At 42.6% G+C, this 18450-nt stretch overlaps 2 protein-coding genes across 18 annotated transcripts in view; one reads left to right on the plus strand and one right to left on the minus strand.

Annotated features, from left to right (window-relative positions):
- Nucleotides 1-4811, minus strand: part of CRB2 (crumbs cell polarity complex component 2) — a 73766-nt gene extending 68955 nt beyond the window's left edge. For 4 of the 8 annotated variants that reach the window (XM_054848864.1, XM_054848868.1, XM_054848867.1 and 1 more), the window contains exons 1-2: nucleotides 4674-4811; nucleotides 3743-3840 (exon numbers count right to left, since the gene is read on the minus strand). In XM_054848864.1, the coding sequence (XP_054704839.1) occupies nucleotides 3743-3758 (16 nt within the window). In that variant the 5' untranslated portion in view covers nucleotides 3759-3840; nucleotides 4674-4811. Of the gene's footprint in view, nucleotides 1-3718; nucleotides 3841-4491; nucleotides 4580-4673 lie in introns of those variants that run through there. The other 4 variants (XM_054848869.1, XM_054848866.1, XM_054848865.1 and 1 more) reach the window with 3 other exon arrangements.
- STRBP (spermatid perinuclear RNA binding protein) overlaps nucleotides 4691-18450 on the plus strand; it is a 71588-nt gene continuing 57828 nt past the window's right edge. For 6 of the 10 annotated variants that reach the window (XM_054848923.1, XM_054848916.1, XM_054848918.1 and 3 more), the window contains exon 1: nucleotides 5039-5154. The gene's annotated coding sequence lies outside the window, so the exon portion shown is untranslated. Of the gene's footprint in view, nucleotides 4826-5038; nucleotides 5155-18450 lie in introns of those variants that run through there. The other 4 variants (XM_054848917.1, XM_054848924.1, XM_054848919.1 and 1 more) reach the window with 1 other exon arrangement.

Consider the following 18450-nt stretch of genomic DNA (forward strand, 5'->3'; position numbering starts at 1 on the left):
CAGTCCCATCATAAACAGGGTGTAAGGAGAGTTGCTCGGTTAACACCTGGATATGCTTTCAGAATCAATACCCACACACAGTTACACCTACCACAAGCAATGCTTATCTACCCTAGCAAAGTCTATTCTAGTACTGATAACATCTCATGTTTCTTTTCCCCCCACTGTGAATCTTCTGCCCACATCCTGCAGAGAAACAGATCCAATTAAAATCTGCCAAGTTTTCACTGTTGATTTCCCTTCCTGCACATCCAGACCACTCCCAGCAATTGACTACTCAGATGTTTAGTCTTTGATTTTAATGCAGATTTGCAGAAATAGTTTTATTGACTCTGGGTTTTAATACTTGCACAGTCACTCCGCAAAGGGGATTTTTAAAAAAAATGTTTACCCTTTCTGAATGTAGCTTTAATCCGCACAACATCTATTTTTACGCTGCTTATATTATAACCTTTTAACTTTCACCTTCTGCTCTCTATGTTGTTGGGTTTTTTTCGTAGAAGCCAGATGACATCATGACTTTCCATTTTGTTTTCTGTACCCTTTGGCATTCTACCTCCCCCTTCTCGTCTCATGACTTGTCTCCACACAAGCAAATACAGCAAGACAGAAGAGTGGCTCTGGACACTGCTTTACGTTGTGTGGAATTGTTTCCGACTTCATTCTTGTCAGTAAAGATGAGCTGCTTTGTCAAACTTCAAGATTTTCTTCAAAACACTTCACACTTGCAAGTCATCATCTTAGCTTATCACCTTTTTAAATCCAAGCCTCCTGTGTGGAAAGTATTCAAACGCTGCCAAACTTCAAAGCATGCAAACAGCCACATTAAATGTCTGATTAGTCCTATTGAAATTAAAGTTAAGCACATGCAATTATTTGTTTATTAAGAAGATGTAAAGTCAAATAAGTTCCTTTTCAAATTCTCCAATTTTTTGTTATTTATAAGTTCTTGTGAAGCTTATGAGACTAATTTCACATGTAAAGATAGCTTTTACTATGAAGATTTTTTAAAATACATGCCTCACACAGAGTTATTTTTTCCAATTCAAAGTCTGTCCTCAGATACCTTTGCACAAATCCCATTAACTTTAATACATGTCTAAAGGCAGAATTTCAAACCTGTAAAGAACTGGGTCACTGGACAATGGTAAGTCTCTAACAGAGATTTCTTTTCTGAGTTATAACAAGAGAAAAATACCTCTTCCTCCAGGCACTAAGTGAACATTCCCATTTGTCCGTAAACAATACCAAACACTTGAAATTTGATAGGTTACATTTCATCCTTGCTCACTTAGGATTTTTCCCTTTACTATAGCTAATAGCCATTTAGTCCTTAATGTAGTATTTGTAGCTGATGCTAGATCATCCAAGTATACCATCCCATGGGGCTGCCTCACTGCAGATTTCAGTGCCTAGTTTACTCCATGCTTAAAATTGGTAGCTATCAAGAACTTTTTTTAAAGGGTTTCTCTGTTTTACTCTGCTTTTTTGGTCCCCGGGACCAAAGCAGGAAAACTGTTTTCACAGGTCATATATCCTAGCTCCTGCCTTGCCTCTATTTTTTATTTAATACTGGTAATGAAAATTCTTTTCACATTTATAGAATACGGCATAATCAGGTATGAGATCCACAAGCAGGAAAATCAGTCCAGGAACAGGTTGGTTTGTTTTGGTTTTTTTTTTTTTTTACAAACTAATTCTACATTCGTTGTGTCACTAAACATCAGTGAAAGAGTCTTAGAAGACTTCAGTCACCATGACTGTTCTTTGCATTAATATCTCAGATCTGTATACTGTTCTTGTATGATTGGTTTTATTCCATTATATACACTTGTTACAGCACAAAACCTACATAGTACTTAAAAATCAGATCATCCTAACCTAAACTGGCCAGTCAGGAGACACAAAGAGGCAGGACACACCACTATGCAGTATTCATAAGTTAACTATGAGTTCCCTTTCCACACTCACTTTTCCTGAAAGTTTAGATTTGCCAGAATCATTTAGATCATCAACTTCTTTAAAAAAAAAAACCCAAACCAAAACTTAAAAAATTCAAGTTACATGCTAATGACATATACTTTGTATTTTCAAAGATACTATCACCCTTTAGATTTGCTTCTGCTCACAATTGTGAGGAAGCCTACTGGAATGAGCACAAGCCTTGGAATTCTAATCCAGACTATGCTACTTGTATGTGTGACCTCCAACAAAGTGTTTCACCTAACTTAGTCTCTGCATCTCTCAGCCTTTGTGATTCCTCTACTTGTCTAGGGGATGTTGGTAACATTCAATAATACATGACAATGTCTTAAATATTTCTATAAAAAGATCTGCAGGAAACACGTTATTTCCATCATAGTTATATATTTTTAAAAAATATCTTCCTATGCCAGTATTTTGTCCCAAGAAAGAGTGTAATTATTGTTAATTACTTTAACTTGCAGGTTGCTTTTGGGACAATTCAAGTCCCCATCTCTTACTGAGTATACTTAGAGATATAAATTCAATTTTCTTCCTTTTTATGCTGTGAAGCCTAAAGACAGATGTTAACTTTTTTTCCAAACCTCAGATGTTCTTTTCCTTGTTAAATTTATATCCTTGTACTGCAGCGCCAAAGCTCTTCCAATCCCCTGTATTCTAAATTAATCCATCAATCCCCTTTCCTCTGTGTTTTTGCCCTTGGCAAATCATTAGCCCAAGGGAGAACACAACAGAAAAATTCAAGATTTCACTCAGACCACAGCTGAAAAGATCTTTCTTCTGCCTCTGCAAAAGCTTCACTATCTGAGATATCATCTCTTGCAGATTTTTCTCTCCTTAATACAGTTCCAGCTTCGCTGCACAGCCACCACTTTTTCACAGCTGCCCCTTCCCAGTCTGCTGTCTCCTCCAGCAGCCTTCGTTTGGGCTTATATTTGTACCGTGTCTCTATTTGCTGCAATCAATTTCAAATAAAAATGTTCTCACATTAAGTCCTTGGACCAGTCCTTGATTTTCTAGCTATTATCTTCTCGCCCCTTCTCAAGGCCTACACTAATATTTTAAGGCCACACTGGAGATTTAGCTAAAACTCATTCATTGCTTTGAAAACCTTGACTCTAGACTTGAAAACAGTAACTGAGATTCCTCGGATTTGTTTCTCCTTTCAATCCTTAAACATCATGAGATAAAAGTTTGTTACAAAAGTAGAGCTATGTCTACAACTAGGGTGACGCTTCAGGCACAGGCTTGCGAAGTAGTATACAAAATCTAAGTTTAATTCGAACAAGCTGGACCTCTCACTGCATGTAAAGTTATTAATGCACACGTGTTTTCTACTTTCACTCTAATGCTGCAAATCACTCTTTTGAATGAAAGTTACTGTTTCACTTCAGCACTGCAAATCTCCTGATCCTACTGCCTTTTGCCAACGCTCCCTCATAGGCTGCTTCAGCACAGCATGTTGTGTACCGATTACTTTGGCACAGAGCTCCCCAGACAACTGTCTTTAATCTTTACAGCCTATATAAAATTAAGTTTTGAAAAGTGTAAAAAGTGATATTAAATACGATTGCCATGGACTTATGTGTTGAAAGCTGAGTTTGAAAAGGCACTTAACCTAGAAAACCCAGAAGAAATTTTGAAGCACTCATGTGAAGATATCAGCCATTTGAATGTTGAAGCAAAACCATAAAGGTTCTATGAAATGCACATCCAAAGGAAAAAAAAAACCCACCAGATTCAAACCCCCTCCTCGTACCTACAGGCTCTGGCATGCTAGCACTTCTCTGATGAAGAGTCTGATGAACAATAGTACTTGGAGTTTTCTCTTCAACTTCACTGTAGTGCCCATTTGCTCTGGAACAGTCAGATATCTGGGATTAGGAAGAATTATTGCAAGGCAGGTGAAAGCTAACTTGAATCTATTTGTCTTGACTTCTGGAAGAGAAAGATGGCGATCACTGAACGCCGTATTCTCTGTGCAGCCCGACCTGCCTAAACACACCACAAAGTTGCCTTGATTTTAACGTCCTCGGACAACCACTGTGGATTCCATAGGGAGAACAACTACTCACATGGAAACACTACTTCTCAGCTCAATTTAGGAAACTGCTCTCGCACTGCTTCAGATTTGGTAGTGGGATATAAAATCCACCAAAGACGTGCACTGCCTGGGTGAGGGGTGCCACGGCCCTGCCTCACACCTCAGCCCTACCTTCGCCCCCTCCCGTCGGCCTTGCCCCATCCCTCCCTCAGGCCCGCGGGCTGCACTCCAGGCCCAGCGGCCAGGCCCCGTCAGCGCCTCCCTGCCCCTTCGGCCGGCGTGGATGGGTCTGCCTGTGGTGAGTATTTACACCCACGGCCCTGGGCCGCTGCAAGCGGGGCCGGTGACGGTGAAAGCACACGCCCAGTCTCCGCCGAGGTGTCCCGGCGCGGCGGCTCCTCCCCGCCCTGAGCGGAGACGGGGCAGGGCCGATCCTACACACACACACACACACACACACACACCTGCTTCCCGCCGCGCCGCCAGGCCCGGCCGCCCCTCGGCCAGGGATGGGGAGGACCCTACCGCGCCGCTTACGCACTCTGCGCCCGACACGCTAGCACCTACGGCATTTGCGCAACGAGAGCCCTCTCAGGTGCAGCGCTCGCGTTGACGACATTACGGAGAATCCGTAAGAAACACTAACCTCTTTGAGGGGCTTTACGTAAGTGACGTTCCCTGTTGCAGGCTCGGCCGCTCCTAACCCACGTAGCTACAGGAGCTCTCCGGACGGCAGAAAGCCCTCTGCCCGGGTGGCGGGTAGGATTACGCAGTTTACGCAAGGAGTAGCGGCCCCAGGTAGGAAACCGGACGGGCCGAGCCGAGAAGCTGTACGTCAATTCCGTAAGGCTGCGCTGGCCTGCCGCGAGGAGGGAGGAAACGGCCGGTTCCGCGCCACTACGGAATTGGCGCGGCCGCCCGGCATCCCCCTACGCAGTTGGCGTAAGGCTCCCTCTCAGGTGCAGGGAGGGGGCGGGCTCACGTTGCCCGGCAGCCCCAGCCTATGGGGGCGCCGGGCGCTGTCACGTGCCGGAGCCCCGCTCGCCGCTGCGGAGCCGGAGGAGCCGGACGGGGCCACGGAGCCGGGACGGGGCCGGGCGGCTGCGCCGGGGCCGGCGGCGAGCGGGGTGAGGCGGGCGAGCGGCGGGGCCGGCGGCGGGGAGGGGTCGGGGCCGCAGACAGCCCTCCCTGCGCGCCCCTGAGGAGAGGCGGGCGCCGGGCACCGCTCCTCCCACTGCACCGGGCACTGCGGGCAGGAGGCAAGGGCAGGACACGGCGCGGGGGGCGGCGCGGGGGAGGGGAGGCGGTGCGTGAGGAGGGGGCGCTGCTGCGCGCGCGGAGGGGCGCGGCGGCCGTGTCGGGGGGGGGGGGGGGGGCGGGCGGGCTCGGCGCCCTGAGGGACCGGCAGCCCGCGGGCGGGGGCGGGGATGAGGGGCTCGGTGCCGCGGGGCGCGCAGGCGGCCGCCCTTCCTCCGGCTTGCCCTTCCGCCGGCTGCGCGGCGCGTACCTGTCCGCGGGCGCGCAGGTGCCGCGGGCGGGCGGGCTGGAGCTGCGGCCGGGTCAGGACGGGGCGGCCGCGAAGGAAGGAAGGAGGGAGGGTGGGAAGGGGGGGGTGGAGGGGACTTGCCCGGTTTGTGAGGAGCGCGGCGGTCCCGTCCCTGACAGCCATCGCCCGCCCGCGCTGCGGCCAGGTGCCGTGAGAGGGGAGGGCTGCGCGGCTGCCGGGGCTCCCCCGCTGGCTGGCTGCGCGGCAGCCATGGCTCCCCATCAAAAGTTTGCTCCAGCTCGGCCGTGGCAGCGCATCGCCCCGTCCGCGCCTCTGACCCGCTCTGGGAAGCCGCGATGTTCTCGGTAGCCCGTCAGCTTCTGCTCCGGGAGAGTTGCGTCCTCCGGGACCTGTACGGGCTTCCTGGTTTTGAGGAAAATATCAGTGGTTTGGTTCATGGTTTGGCTGGGTTTTTTTCTCTTTCATTCTGGATTTTCTTTGCACTGGATTTTGTTAATCATTAACCCACTAATTTTTCTGGAAGTGAGAAATTCAAAGGGATAACCAGGGAGTCATATGCAGGCTACTGAGTAGAGCAAAACTTGAGTTTTGACTCAAAATAGAAATACACATTGTCTAGCTAAATGTCTTATTATTTATTTAGATGGCTCTGAAAATGGTGCCATGTGATTTACAGAAAGTAAGAAGAAAATGTCCTGCTCCAGAGAGCGTGCATTCCAAATAGCTCACGCACAGAATGCGGCACTACAGAAACTTCTAAAATGGGGGGTCCTGGATATGTCAGAGTTATTTTTTTTCTTAAGCTGCGTACTAGAGTTTGTTAACGTTTTTTTAAAAGTTTTATCATACTTTGTCCTGAAAACTTAGAAATTCCAAGTGTGGTGAAAGTAAAGAAAGACTTAAGCGGGCATTGTTGTCAGGAACATAAGGTGTTTCAAATCTCCAGTTCCAAAAAAATGTTTGCGCAACTTTAACTTAAATTAAAATAGCTGTGTGTTCTAGTGAGCATTTGAAACCTGGCCTTCTAGGGTAAAGACAGAAAATTAATTTCCTTCATTCATGCAGAATAATTTAACATCCTTGGAGAGAATGGAGAAGGAAGGACTGTTTGCAAAACTTGGTCTTGTTTTATTTTATTTTTAAAGGTATGGTAACCATTTTTGAGAGACCCAAAGGAAGCAGCCGTGGAGGCAGAGAGGGCCTAACGTTTGCAGGGAGGAAGGAAGGAAGGAAGATGGAACAGTGCTGTCTGTACTTGGAGGGAAGACCTTAAAAACAAAACTTTTGGGAAGGGAGGAAGGCCTGACAGTGTCTCTGTAGCGGCTGTATTGCTGTATTCCTTTATTTGCACGAGGTCATTGCTTGTAGTCTCTGAAAAGCGAAAATGTTTTCTAAGAATTTAAATAGCCCATCTCTTAGATGGGCTATCAAAAAAAAAAAATCTGTAAAAGCTGGGTTGTAGTTATTTCCTGCCAGTGTAAAGAGGAAGAAGAAATCTTATGTCAGCGGACAGCGGCTGGCTGTAGCCTCTACTAAATTCCTGGTCATTTTTAGGAAGTTGGACTTGCCTCTGGAAGTTCTTGGCATATGTCATTTTCTCTGGAACTTTCCAGTCATTTTCCTCTGCTTCATGTTGGTGTTGAATGAAAGGAGAGATGGGGAAAAGAGTGGGTAAGGATTGCTAATAGTAAGATTTTAGTATTTTCAGTTTTCTGTTTCTCAGAGTCTTGTCATTGACAATGCAAGTCTCGTGTTGCTTTGGCGTTTCTAGTAGAATCTTTAGTCCTTGGTAATTTTCTTATTCCTGTATTTATAAAGGGGTTTTATTTGCATAGGCTGTTCATCCAAAGTAATGATTATTATTGAACTATTGACAGTATTGTCGTATCTCCACAAGGAATCATAGAATCGTTTAGGTTGGAAAGAACCTTTAAGATCATGGAGTCCAACCGTTAACCCAACACTGCCAAGCCCACCACTAAACCATGCCCCCAAGCACCACATCTACACATCTTCTAAATACCTCCAGGGATGGTGACTCCGCCACTTCCTCGCTGATGAAGTGCCAGTTCTTGCTCCAAGTGGTTGACAGGCTAAATGCAAGGTAGAAATCTAGGACTTGATTTCTTGGGGAACTGGAGAAGGATTCTATCTAGATATACTTGTGTGTTGGGGGCTGGGGGGAGCCCCAGGTGATAACTGATATGAATGTTGCTGAAGAAGTGACCGAGTCCGGCCTCATAGTTTGTCCTAGAAGAAGGAGTTTCAGACACGACTGATTTCATACCAATGGTTCGGAAGCAAACGAGCAGAAAGAGTAAGCAAATGGAAAGATGTAACAGAAGATGGCAAAAGGCATGCCATGCCTAAACATTAGAGAAGTAGTTTAAACTCTGGCAGATATGCAGATTTTGGTGACCCTTGTTTCTGACTTGTAAGCATTTTTTTCCATGGATGTTCATTCAGTAACATGATGCTTAAGGTTGCAGAGCTCTCTTCTTTTGAAGCCCCTCAGTTAATGTTCCTCAAAGGCCTGTGGGTGGACTGAGATTATTTTTTCTGAACTGTGAAATCCTGTTTGGAAATTAAAAAAAAGTCTAAGAAGCTGCTTCATGTTGTGAAAAACCTCACTGTAGAATCATAAAAGCTGCACTTTTTCCACGTTGCTTTGGAAGCAGCTGAACTTTGTAACTTGGCATGTAAATAGAGCTCTTTGAAGAGCACGTCCATAGCTGGAAAGGCGGGAGAGGGAAATGCCCTGGCTGGTTAACAAGCTTTTGAACGTGTAAAAAGCCACTGTGAGCATGCTTGTTGAAGCGTCTGTTAAAACACAGAAGAGACGTTTGCAGAGTCTTGTCCTTGGTTGTGGTGAAGTGCATGGACCTAGAAGTGGCCAACATGTCTAAGTGTAAATACGAAACAGTAAAAAAGTACCAGTTTGTGTGTTTCTGTAGACTGGACTGGGTGAGGGAGACCACTCAAATGTATTGGGTGGCTGAGGGAGATGCTGGGCAAGCAAGAATGCAGAGGTTCACTCTACATCTCAGTAGCCAAACTTGGGTGAGTTAGGATTTCTGGTAAGTCTAGCCATGCCAACAGAGGACTTCAGCATAGCATTTTGATTTCTGTAACTTGGTTTGTATTGAGGTTGGGGGAGGGAGGACTTTTCTGGTCTAACAACATACGCATGAGGAGCACTTGGCTGATGTAGTGTCCTGGATTTGCAATAAACTGAGCAGTATTGGCAAGTAGAGATTGCTTTACTGCTGTATATGCTGCAGTGATGAAATCAAAAGGGAAATTCCTGTTTAAAGCAACATGGAAAACAGTTACAGATTTAACTAGCAGAAAAATGCAAGTCTCAAACATTTCTGTAGAAATCATAGTTTGAGTACATTTGTTGTACTTGCAGCATAATTTGACGTATAGAAACTTCGTACTTTGTATTTAAGGAAACAGAAGCCTAAGCTGCCGTACCTGAAAGTATTTGCTTAATTTTTTTTTATTAAAAGTGATAATTGATACAAGCTACAAGACCAGAGACAATATTTTTTCAGTTGTACTTCTGCATTTCTTGGCACTTGTGTAGTTTTTCCTTCTTGTGTGCAAGTCTTTCACTGGGCAATGATGACAGGAAACAGATAGTGGCACGTACACTGTGTCAACTCACAGAGGGATAGTGTTTCTATTTAACTTTTTTGAAAACCTGAATTCATAATCCTTTAAGAGCAAGTGTACATAGGAATTCTTATTATATACATAAACTTCTTGCACTTTGGATTTTTGGACTTAATTTGTAGCTAAATTACCTTATGTTTCTGGTCTTCTCGCTCTAAACATCATGGAATGGAAGAGGACTGAGAGAATTCTTGGACCCCACTCCATGTTGGTCTGTTGCCTTGTATTCATACTTTTGCTTCGCAACGCATATACTGACCTTTCAGTTAATTTCCTCTGCAGTATAGGAATGTAGACAAGGTGCTGGTTATAGAAGCATAAGACCAAATTCAGAGTATGTCATTTGTTCTGCTGTTACTGAAAGGTATGTGAAGCGTGGTACTGGGTTGCTCTGTCCCTCTTTCTCTGCTGGCTAAAACCAAGAACTCTGAGACTAATCCAACGTGTGGATTTTCTGTGCAGCGGAGCAGGGCCGCTGTATTACTGGGCCGATTGGCTTCTCCACTAATAAAGGCCATGGCTTATTAAAACCCACACCCTTGTTGTTTTGCTTCATTGTTTTTTCTATAACTATGCAAAACTTTATAACTCTTTTGTAGTAAGATATTTTCATAACTTGCTGGTAAATTAAAGGTGTAAATGGATGTTGAAGAGGAATAATCTTATGAAATCCAATTGCTTACTCATTTTAGAGGATCTCTGGGATTGTGGAAACTTAAGTGATCCTGCCGAATGGGTTAATTTAAATTAGTTCTCTTATGTTGTGGTTTGGCATACTATTTAAGAACCTCAAGATGCTACTTGTGATTGACATAACAAAATGTAAATTATATGCTGTTTTACTAGGCTCTAATTTATCTGTCGTAAGGTTTGTGTACCAATAGTACTAAGCTCTTCTTACAGTAATGTTTCTCTTTCATGTAATGTCTACATAGGGGAATTAAATTACTCTTAATTGTATACTTAAAAATAAAATAAAATTGGGGTGTGTCTGGCTATCACAGTAAATTAAATTTTGCTGCTGCTTGTTCTTTTTGTGCATTTACTTTAAATTGACTTTATTGAAAAATTAAATGGTTGAATATCTGGTTGGAAAGAACAGTCTTACTAGTGGGTAATCATGAGATGTCACAGAACTTGAAGTCTTAGAAAACAGAATTAAGATTATAGACCTTAAACCTTGGTGTAGTTAGAGCTGAAGAAGTGAAATGATGATTGAAGCAGAACTTGGTGTTTGGCTTGACAGTAAATGAACTCAATGGTGAGAAGCTGCTGTTGCTTGTTAGAAATTGCCCCATAATAGGAGCAGAAAAGGGCAAGCTGATTTCAGAGTCCTTTACTTCTCTATTTCTTATGATTCTTGGGAGGGGACTTACAAGTCAAACAAACTCATTACATTTAATGAGTGTAATACAGCAAATTTGAGTCTTGGCATAGTGTTTTAAATATTGGCCCCTGAAGTGTCTCTAGTATTCTCTGAGACACAGGTATGATGTTACATGTGGAAATGTTTCTCCCAAGCTGTTGGGTTGGTTGTGACCTTGAACAAAATCTTCCTAATCCTACTTCTCAGCTGCCTTCCTGGAAAAGCATAAACACTTACAGGTGTGTGTGAAGCCCAGATGCACAAGCTCTTTGAAGCTGGTTTGGAAACAAGTGTTGTGCGTTCCTAGAAGTGAACCTTGGCAAAACAGTCACTGTAGAGGCTGAGGATCATCTTGGGCATGCAACACTGTGGATTTCCACTGGTGAGATTTTGCCATAAAATGGTTTATCCTTGTGCCAATGATATTGTGAAACTGATAGACTCTTTTTATTCTATATTTTAAAGGGGGTGGGTCCTGTAAGTGGATTGTGATAAGTAATGGTTAATCTTGGAGGAGGCATAAAAAAAATTCATTACTTGTTGCCAGGCATTGGGTAACTTTGTTTTTTTTTCATAGAATCATAGAATGGTTTGGGTTGGAAAGGACCTTAAAGACCATCTAGTGCCGCCACCCCCCGCCATGGGCAGGGTCACCTTCCACTTGAACAGGTTGCTCGCTGCTTGTTATGGTGTAGCAGCCAATGCATTGTTACCATGAGCCTATTTAACCGTTTCCATAAACATGATCTCTCTCTTGAATGTCCTCATATTTGCTCTTTAAAAAGAGTGTATGAAATTCAGTAAGGAAACAAGCCAGCATTTCCATTGTTGAAATAGGTGAGGGTCTTAAAATTGCTAGCTGGTATATACCTGAATAAAGAAGGTATTTAACTTAAATGGTATTTTTACAGCCTGCTTAGCAAGACATTTAATAGTTGTACTAAACATATCACCCGGAGACTGAATGGAAGCCTACAGTTAAGATAGTACAAATAAAAAACAGATTACAGCTTGTATTAAAAAGGAAAACAACAAAAAAAAAGGCATCTGAGTTATCTGTCATATGGGAGTCAGCTGACAGGAGTGAAGCTGTACTATGTTTCTGTTGTGGTGTGTAGTGTGATCATAAAGTGTACAACGGTGTAAGCTTATGTAGATAACATGAATGGGATTGGGTTGTGGATGTTTTTGTTAACCATAGAAACAAATAACATGTTATCAGTAGATCTGAAAGTGTTGACTACTGTGTGTTAACATTTAATCAATTTTGGAGTTGAATTTAAATAAGAGCTATTTGTGGTGTTAATTACCTGGTCTGGGCATGGCAAGGCCCTGGTGAGAAGTGCAGGGTGGCTTTGGTGCTTCTGCAGCTTGGGGCCGGTGGGGTGGTGACAGTCAGCACAACCTGCACGGCTGGTTTTTCTGTGTGATGTTCTGATCAACGTGTAGCTGATGCTGAATCTGGGTGAAGACAACAGTTTTCCAGCATGAAGATAAGAAAAATTAGTCATTTATTTCTTGTTTTTTAATATTTCTGTGTGGAAGGGGCAGCTCTTTACCTATGGAAACTTGCTCTTTTTCTCTGGTTATAGGGTGCTGTAGTTTGCTCTCTGACCCTCTGCACGCTTAGTACTTTTCTACTTACCTACTTTGCTTGATTTCCATATGTATAATACGGCAATTTTTGAATATTTGCTTTAAGGGAAAAAACTCTGGAATAGAAGGGTGAGCTGTAGGTGTACAGCATGTGTCTTCAGGGAGTGAAGTACGGGAGAACACATGCAGTCACGGGAAAGCTGGGGGTTGTGGTATGATGGGAGAAGCAGGGAACATGGAGCTCCATGTAAAACAGTTGAAAGAAGGGGATTGCTCAGAATCCATAAGGGATCATATGGAAGACTACAAAGTGCTTGTAGAGCAAATTGAGGATTGGAAGTTAGCCATAAAAATCTGGGAGGTATTTAGTCCCGTAATATCCTATGTTGTGGTAGTTGTGCACCCCAGAGCCAAGCTTGGACTGACTTTACAGTAGATTAGTAAAAGAAATTTCAGGTTGGATGGTACTTTATTATGGAGGTGGAGTCTAGAAACCTGACTGTCTAACTTTTTTTTTTCTTTTTATATAGAGACATAAAAAGTGTGCCTAGGTGAGGTCTTCTGGTAATGGAAATTACCAGTACTTTAGATGAATGAAAGTTATGTAATTCCTCACCCTGAAACAAAGAGAAAGAAAAAATTGTATGGCCTCAGTTCTTGGCTTCTGCAGTTCCTTTCCTGAACAATAAGTGCAGTGAGAACTGAAGACTTTTTTTTTTTTTTTCTTAATAAACTAGACTGAGATCCCATTGGAGGTGGCAGCTGGACTCTAACTAAAGTGAGGGAGCTTGAGCTCATCTTCTTTGCCTCACAAAGACTTTTGACATTGCTATACTGAGAAATGAGATCTCAGATGCAATCTCCAATAGGTGCTGGAATCATTTTGTAAATGCATGTGGTACAGAGACTTAGAACACTTAGATTTCTACCTCTCTTCCGCTTCCAAACCTAATTTCTTTTCCTTTACTCTGATAGCTGGTTTAGCTTTACAGAAGATGAGAGGGAAACATAAATGCCCGAGAACTGAGTTCTCCCCACCTTGCTTTGAAGAACGCCTTTTCTGTGTCATAGATTCTTAGTGATTGTCACCTTTTCAGAGAGCTAAACGTGTTTAGTAAGCAGCTAGTCAACATCCTAATGCTTCATGATCTCTTGATTTGATGTCTAGATAATTGGACTTAACAAATAGATTAGGGCTTCTTTGGTTACCCGGTCATGCTGTCCAAGTCTTTAATCATATAGAGACTTAATTTGTTTCTTGAAAGTAATCAGATGTGCCATTTAGATGACCTTAAAGAGGGGTGGGTGCATCACCGGGCCTCTGTAGGCTCCAGATGTAGTGTTTCTTATACATGGTAACCAGGGATGATGTGTTGTGTGCATCACAGTCAAACCCAGAATAATTGGGAATGTTCCTTCTAAAACTGGAAACTGGTAAAAAGCCCAGTGAGTAAACTCTTCAGTACCAGGCACAGAGCAACATTGTGATCCAGTGAAGAAGGTCTGGTGATTAAACAGAAAGTATTGATTAGGGGAGCATTTGGCCCCTTTTCAGGTTCTGTCATTTCTTCATGTCTGAAGTTCCCTTATAAAGACCTGAAATGTTTCCCTCTCTTACAAAAACTGTTATTTTAAAACCAGTAATAAATGTACTCTGGTAAATATGGTGACAAGTGTTCTAGAAAAGCAAATACTGGGAAAGTGGGGGGAGACAAAGCTGGTAAGTTCTTTGCTTCTGGTGGGTGAGGGTGAAATTGGTGACTGCCAAAAATACGAGCTCAGAGAAGTAGCTTGTTCTGCTCTGAGCCCACATCTGTACACACCTCCTCATCTCTACAGATGGCCAGGAGGCTGGAGAGAGAACTCAGTTGTCTAAATTTGTGTAAGAGAAAAGAATCATGACTCCCACCTTGGAGGCGAACAAGAACCTCCTGTAACTGGGGTATTGCTGACAATTTAAAAAAAATTGGTTGAATTTTCAGTCTTAGCAAATTGCGTGAAAACTGACACTGTTTGTAGTTGCTAAATAAATAAATTTTTTATATTTATTAAAAGATGGTTGGCTGGAGCTGTACTCTTTAGTCCTTCAAAACTAGCCTGCTAAGGAATAAATTTGATCTAGAAGTCTTCTGTGCATGCTTATGCTTTAACAGCTTATAAGATACTTTTCCACTTTATATTTCATAGTACTTCACATTTTATAAAAAACAACTTTGTCTGAATAGAGATGGTACTATTTTAATCAATCATGATAAAAGGCACAAAAATAAAACCAAAATATTTACATTCTTATGTTTCTTTTCCACTAACATTAGTGTGGAAATAAGATTGTCTTTTGCGGGCTGTTTCCATACAGTCTGCTTTATCTTTTGGGGGAATTCAGTTATTTTCCTTTTGTTAGCCCATGAGATAAAGGATATTGTTTAAAGCAGGTAGCTGGGAGTCAGCATTATAAAAGTAGTGAACTCTTGACCAAACATCTGGTTTTGTGGATGTGGCCTCATGTAATAAACCAACAATAAGAGCAGTTTATAAAGTACATCTTGATAGTTCTCTGGTTAACCCTTGTTCTTTGCAGGCAGGGGTTGAATACTGAATGTTTCTGCATTGTGACTGTATATATTGCTCCCCTGCACCCTGAATGCTGAAGAACCTGAAACTGGAGACTTCCTGACCCTTTTAAAAACAAACGAGCAATGTTGTTTAACTTCTTGCTATGGGTCAGGAGCCTGAGGTTCATGCCAAGTTTCAATGTGAAACAAAGTTAAGACTGCAGTGTTAAGAAAAGACTCTTGCAAAGAGCGCTTAAATAGAACAACTGATAAAGCTGCAACTGAGCTGCTGTGACTTATTAAAGCAGGTTCTTAAAAGGGGAATGAAATATGACCTGCCCTAAACATTCTTCAATAAATTACCAAGTGCATAGGTGCAATATTTTGTGTTCCTTAATATAGATTCTGCATTAGTGTTAAAATAACCATGTTACAAATGGATCTGCTTTTTCTGTGTAGTTGGGTAGTAACAAACCTCTGTTTTGGTTCCCGTTGAGAGGCTTCCAAGTGTGCTTTTAGTAATGCAACGTAAGCGTAGTGTCATTGTCATAACAGCATTCCATCCTCAGTGAGGAATTGCAGCAGCACCATACAAAGATGCAGTTGGTCTCTCCCTTACAGGATGATGTTGGTCATCATTCCAGCACCACATCTATAAAACTTTTATCTGATGGCTGTGTCAAGTTCCATGAAATTTTGGAGAGGAACAAGTGTACCGAAAGAATATTAAGGGTGAAGAGGATTCAGAAGTTTGCAGAGAAACAGGCAAATACAGAGTTGAGCTGATTGGGATCAATGAATTGTCCCATGGAGTAGAGAGAGTCCAGGTGAAACTATCAAATGTTCCTTCAGTATTTGGAGTATCCATTTACTGGTGCTTCTGCAGTTGCTGCAGGGTTTGATATCATTGTACTGGTGCTTCTGCAGTTGCTGTAGAAACTGTTGGCTCAGGCTGTCTCCTTGCAGTTCTCCTTGAGAGGAAGAACTGTTCAAGGAGAGCTTGTCTGGATGTGGGACTCAGGAGTGTGTTTATTGTTGTCTTTCACACTGTGATCTGTAATCTTTATTTTAATATAAATCCCTTAGCTAGCTGCTTTTCTTTTGCTTGTAAATGTTTGATCTGTATGTGGTGCTCGCAGTAAAGAAGTTCTCTTGTGCCAGAAGAACAAAGACTTGCTTTCTGTTTGCACTGGGCACTACTGATTTGCAGTAGTGGGCTGGTTTTACTGCCAGTTTTAGCAGGTGCACCTTGTCTCAATGAGTTCTCTTTACCCTCATCACACAGTACAGTAGCAAGTCTCATGCACAGTACATAGAAGATTGAATTTTGGCTGAGAGCTGAGGAGTACAGGGATTTGCTGTACTTCCCCTCTCTTTCCTTTTCCTTGCTCCATTTCCATTATTTGTGCTCCTCTTGTGTTGCAGTTGGACTAGATGATAATTGTAGGTTCCTTCCAACTGAAAATATTCTAACAAAGCCTGGAGTATCTCCTGAAAAGACTTTTTGTGTGTACGCGTAGCATTTGTGTTGATAGATTGGATAGTAGTTCAATAATATGCATGTACAAAATACAGTCTTAAGTTTTCTTCATATTTCAGAATGTTGGAACAGATCAGAAAACTTGAGAGTCTTATCAACTATAAAAGGACTCTATAGTGTTCATTCATGGAAGTGTGTAGAGAGAAGGTTATTAGTGTGGAAAAGATGGAAAAATGCTTTTTGGCTGCTCTTGTTGAGAAAGAAAAATATCTTCTAAGTTTGTCATGAGGTTGCAAAAACTTGCCGTTCTCTTTCTGATACGTAGAGAGTGGGGAGATTGGAGGGAAGGAGAGCAGGCAAAACTCACGCAGGGTTGGTTGACAAGGCCTTCTGTGCCATTCTTCCATGTTGCAGTGCTTCCAGTCTGCAGTAGCGCAAAACCGCGTTTCCTCTTGCCAGTCTGTCTGTAGCAGTTGAGCGCTGCAGCACAAAGCTTGCAGGTATTCCAGCACAGAAGCGATTAAACAGGGTAGCTGTTAAGACTAGTGTGAGGGGAAGGAGAAGAGCTGGTAGCTTTTAGACCTCTCTGTTTGCTGTACAGGAGACAAAACTGCTTCCCTGGAGATCCAGATATCCAGAATGCATGTAGCCCAAGGGAAGCAGTATGTGTTTGTTACATGTGTGCATTTACTTTTCTTTTGTTTGTTTCTTAGGAGCCTAAGAGAAGATGGGGTTAGAAGGAGGAAAAAGTAGCATCAGTAGGGATGAAAAGTGGCCTTTTGGCAGAGTTGGGCTCGTTGTAGGGATCATCATATTGAAGTACACACTCTGTAGTCTCCTTGTCAACAGATCTAGGATCAAAGTAGCCATCCTGAATGAACTCACAGAAATCATAAACTGTCTAGGACTTAGTGTGGGGAGGATTGAAGAGATACTGTTTGAGGCATGTGATTTGGATACAGGCAGGGGAAGTGATGACGTGCTCTTGGTCATCCAGGAGTTGCCAATTTCTTTTCTGATTTGTAAGAGAGATGCTGTCAGACCCTCCATCCTCTTTGTTTTTGGATGTTTTAGCTGGCTACCTAATATCTAGTGTGAAGGTTGGTTTTTTGTTTGGTTGATTTTTTTTGTTTGGTTGGTTATTAAGAGAGAGAAGAATGAACTCCATTATCCTCCATAGCCTGCTCCTGTGCCCTGTAGAGCTTTAGAAAAGCCGAATGGCAAAGACAACTTCCTTTGTGGGGTTTTTTGTTGTTGGGTTGGTTGGGGTTTTTTGTTTGTGTGTTTAGTTTTTTTCTCCAAACAATATGCTGGAATTTGCTGTCCAGACTGATTATGCTCAATGCTGAGGAGTGGGCTGCTTTATAGAGTGGGACTGCAAAGCTTCCCCTTATCATGCAGAATGGCTGAGGTCCCTTGCTAGTGTCCTGAAATGTTCTTATTTTTCTGGCTCCTGTTCTTCCTGAGAACAGACCATGCGTGTCCTGCTGCCTAACAAAAGAGGGACTCCATTGTCCTCTTTTGAAAAAAGACACATAAGGTTCCTGGGTCCACATCAGTTTGACTTTCAAAAGAGTGCTCAAAAAATTTGATGCTTGAAAATAGGGCACATTCTGAATTAGATTCCTGAGTTTAATCACACCATATTCAGATATTGAATTGCTAATTTGAATCTCATGAATCTACAGGTAATTGTTGTCAAGCATTTACTATGACAGTTTGCCAATCTGGCCTGTGAAGGATGGCTGTGGGCCTATGAGGGAGAGATTGAATAGCAAAAACAGCCAGCAATGCAGTGTCTGTTCAAATTAAACTAAAGAAGCCTAAGTAGAGGGTGGAAAGCTAGAAAGGGGGGGAGAGAGACCATGCTCTGTGCTTAGTGTGTATAGTAAATGAAATAACTACTTTTCTAAGTCCTATCACTGATTTACTATGGCATTGGGCAAGTTGCTTCAGTTGTTGCGCAATGGGCTCTCTTCTAAATGCAAACAGCAAAACATTTACACCTATTACAGCAGTTGGAGAAACAATGTTTATGAAGTGGTGTGAAATTCTTGTGCGTGTAGCTAAGGTCTGATATTTTTTTGCTAATAAAAGCATGTTGAAGCTTGATACTGCAATCAAAGTGGAAGAGACTGAGTGATGTGTTTTAGTCTCTGCTAAGTCCAGCCTGAAGATTGCTATCTCCCACAGGTTAGCGTGTTGGGTAGTACTGTCTGTTTACCGGTAGATGGAGAAGTAGTT

The sequence above is a fragment of the Grus americana genome, chromosome 20 (assembly GCF_028858705.1).
Source record: "Grus americana isolate bGruAme1 chromosome 20, bGruAme1.mat, whole genome shotgun sequence".
In the NCBI taxonomy this organism is placed as follows: Eukaryota; Metazoa; Chordata; class Aves; order Gruiformes; family Gruidae; genus Grus; species Grus americana.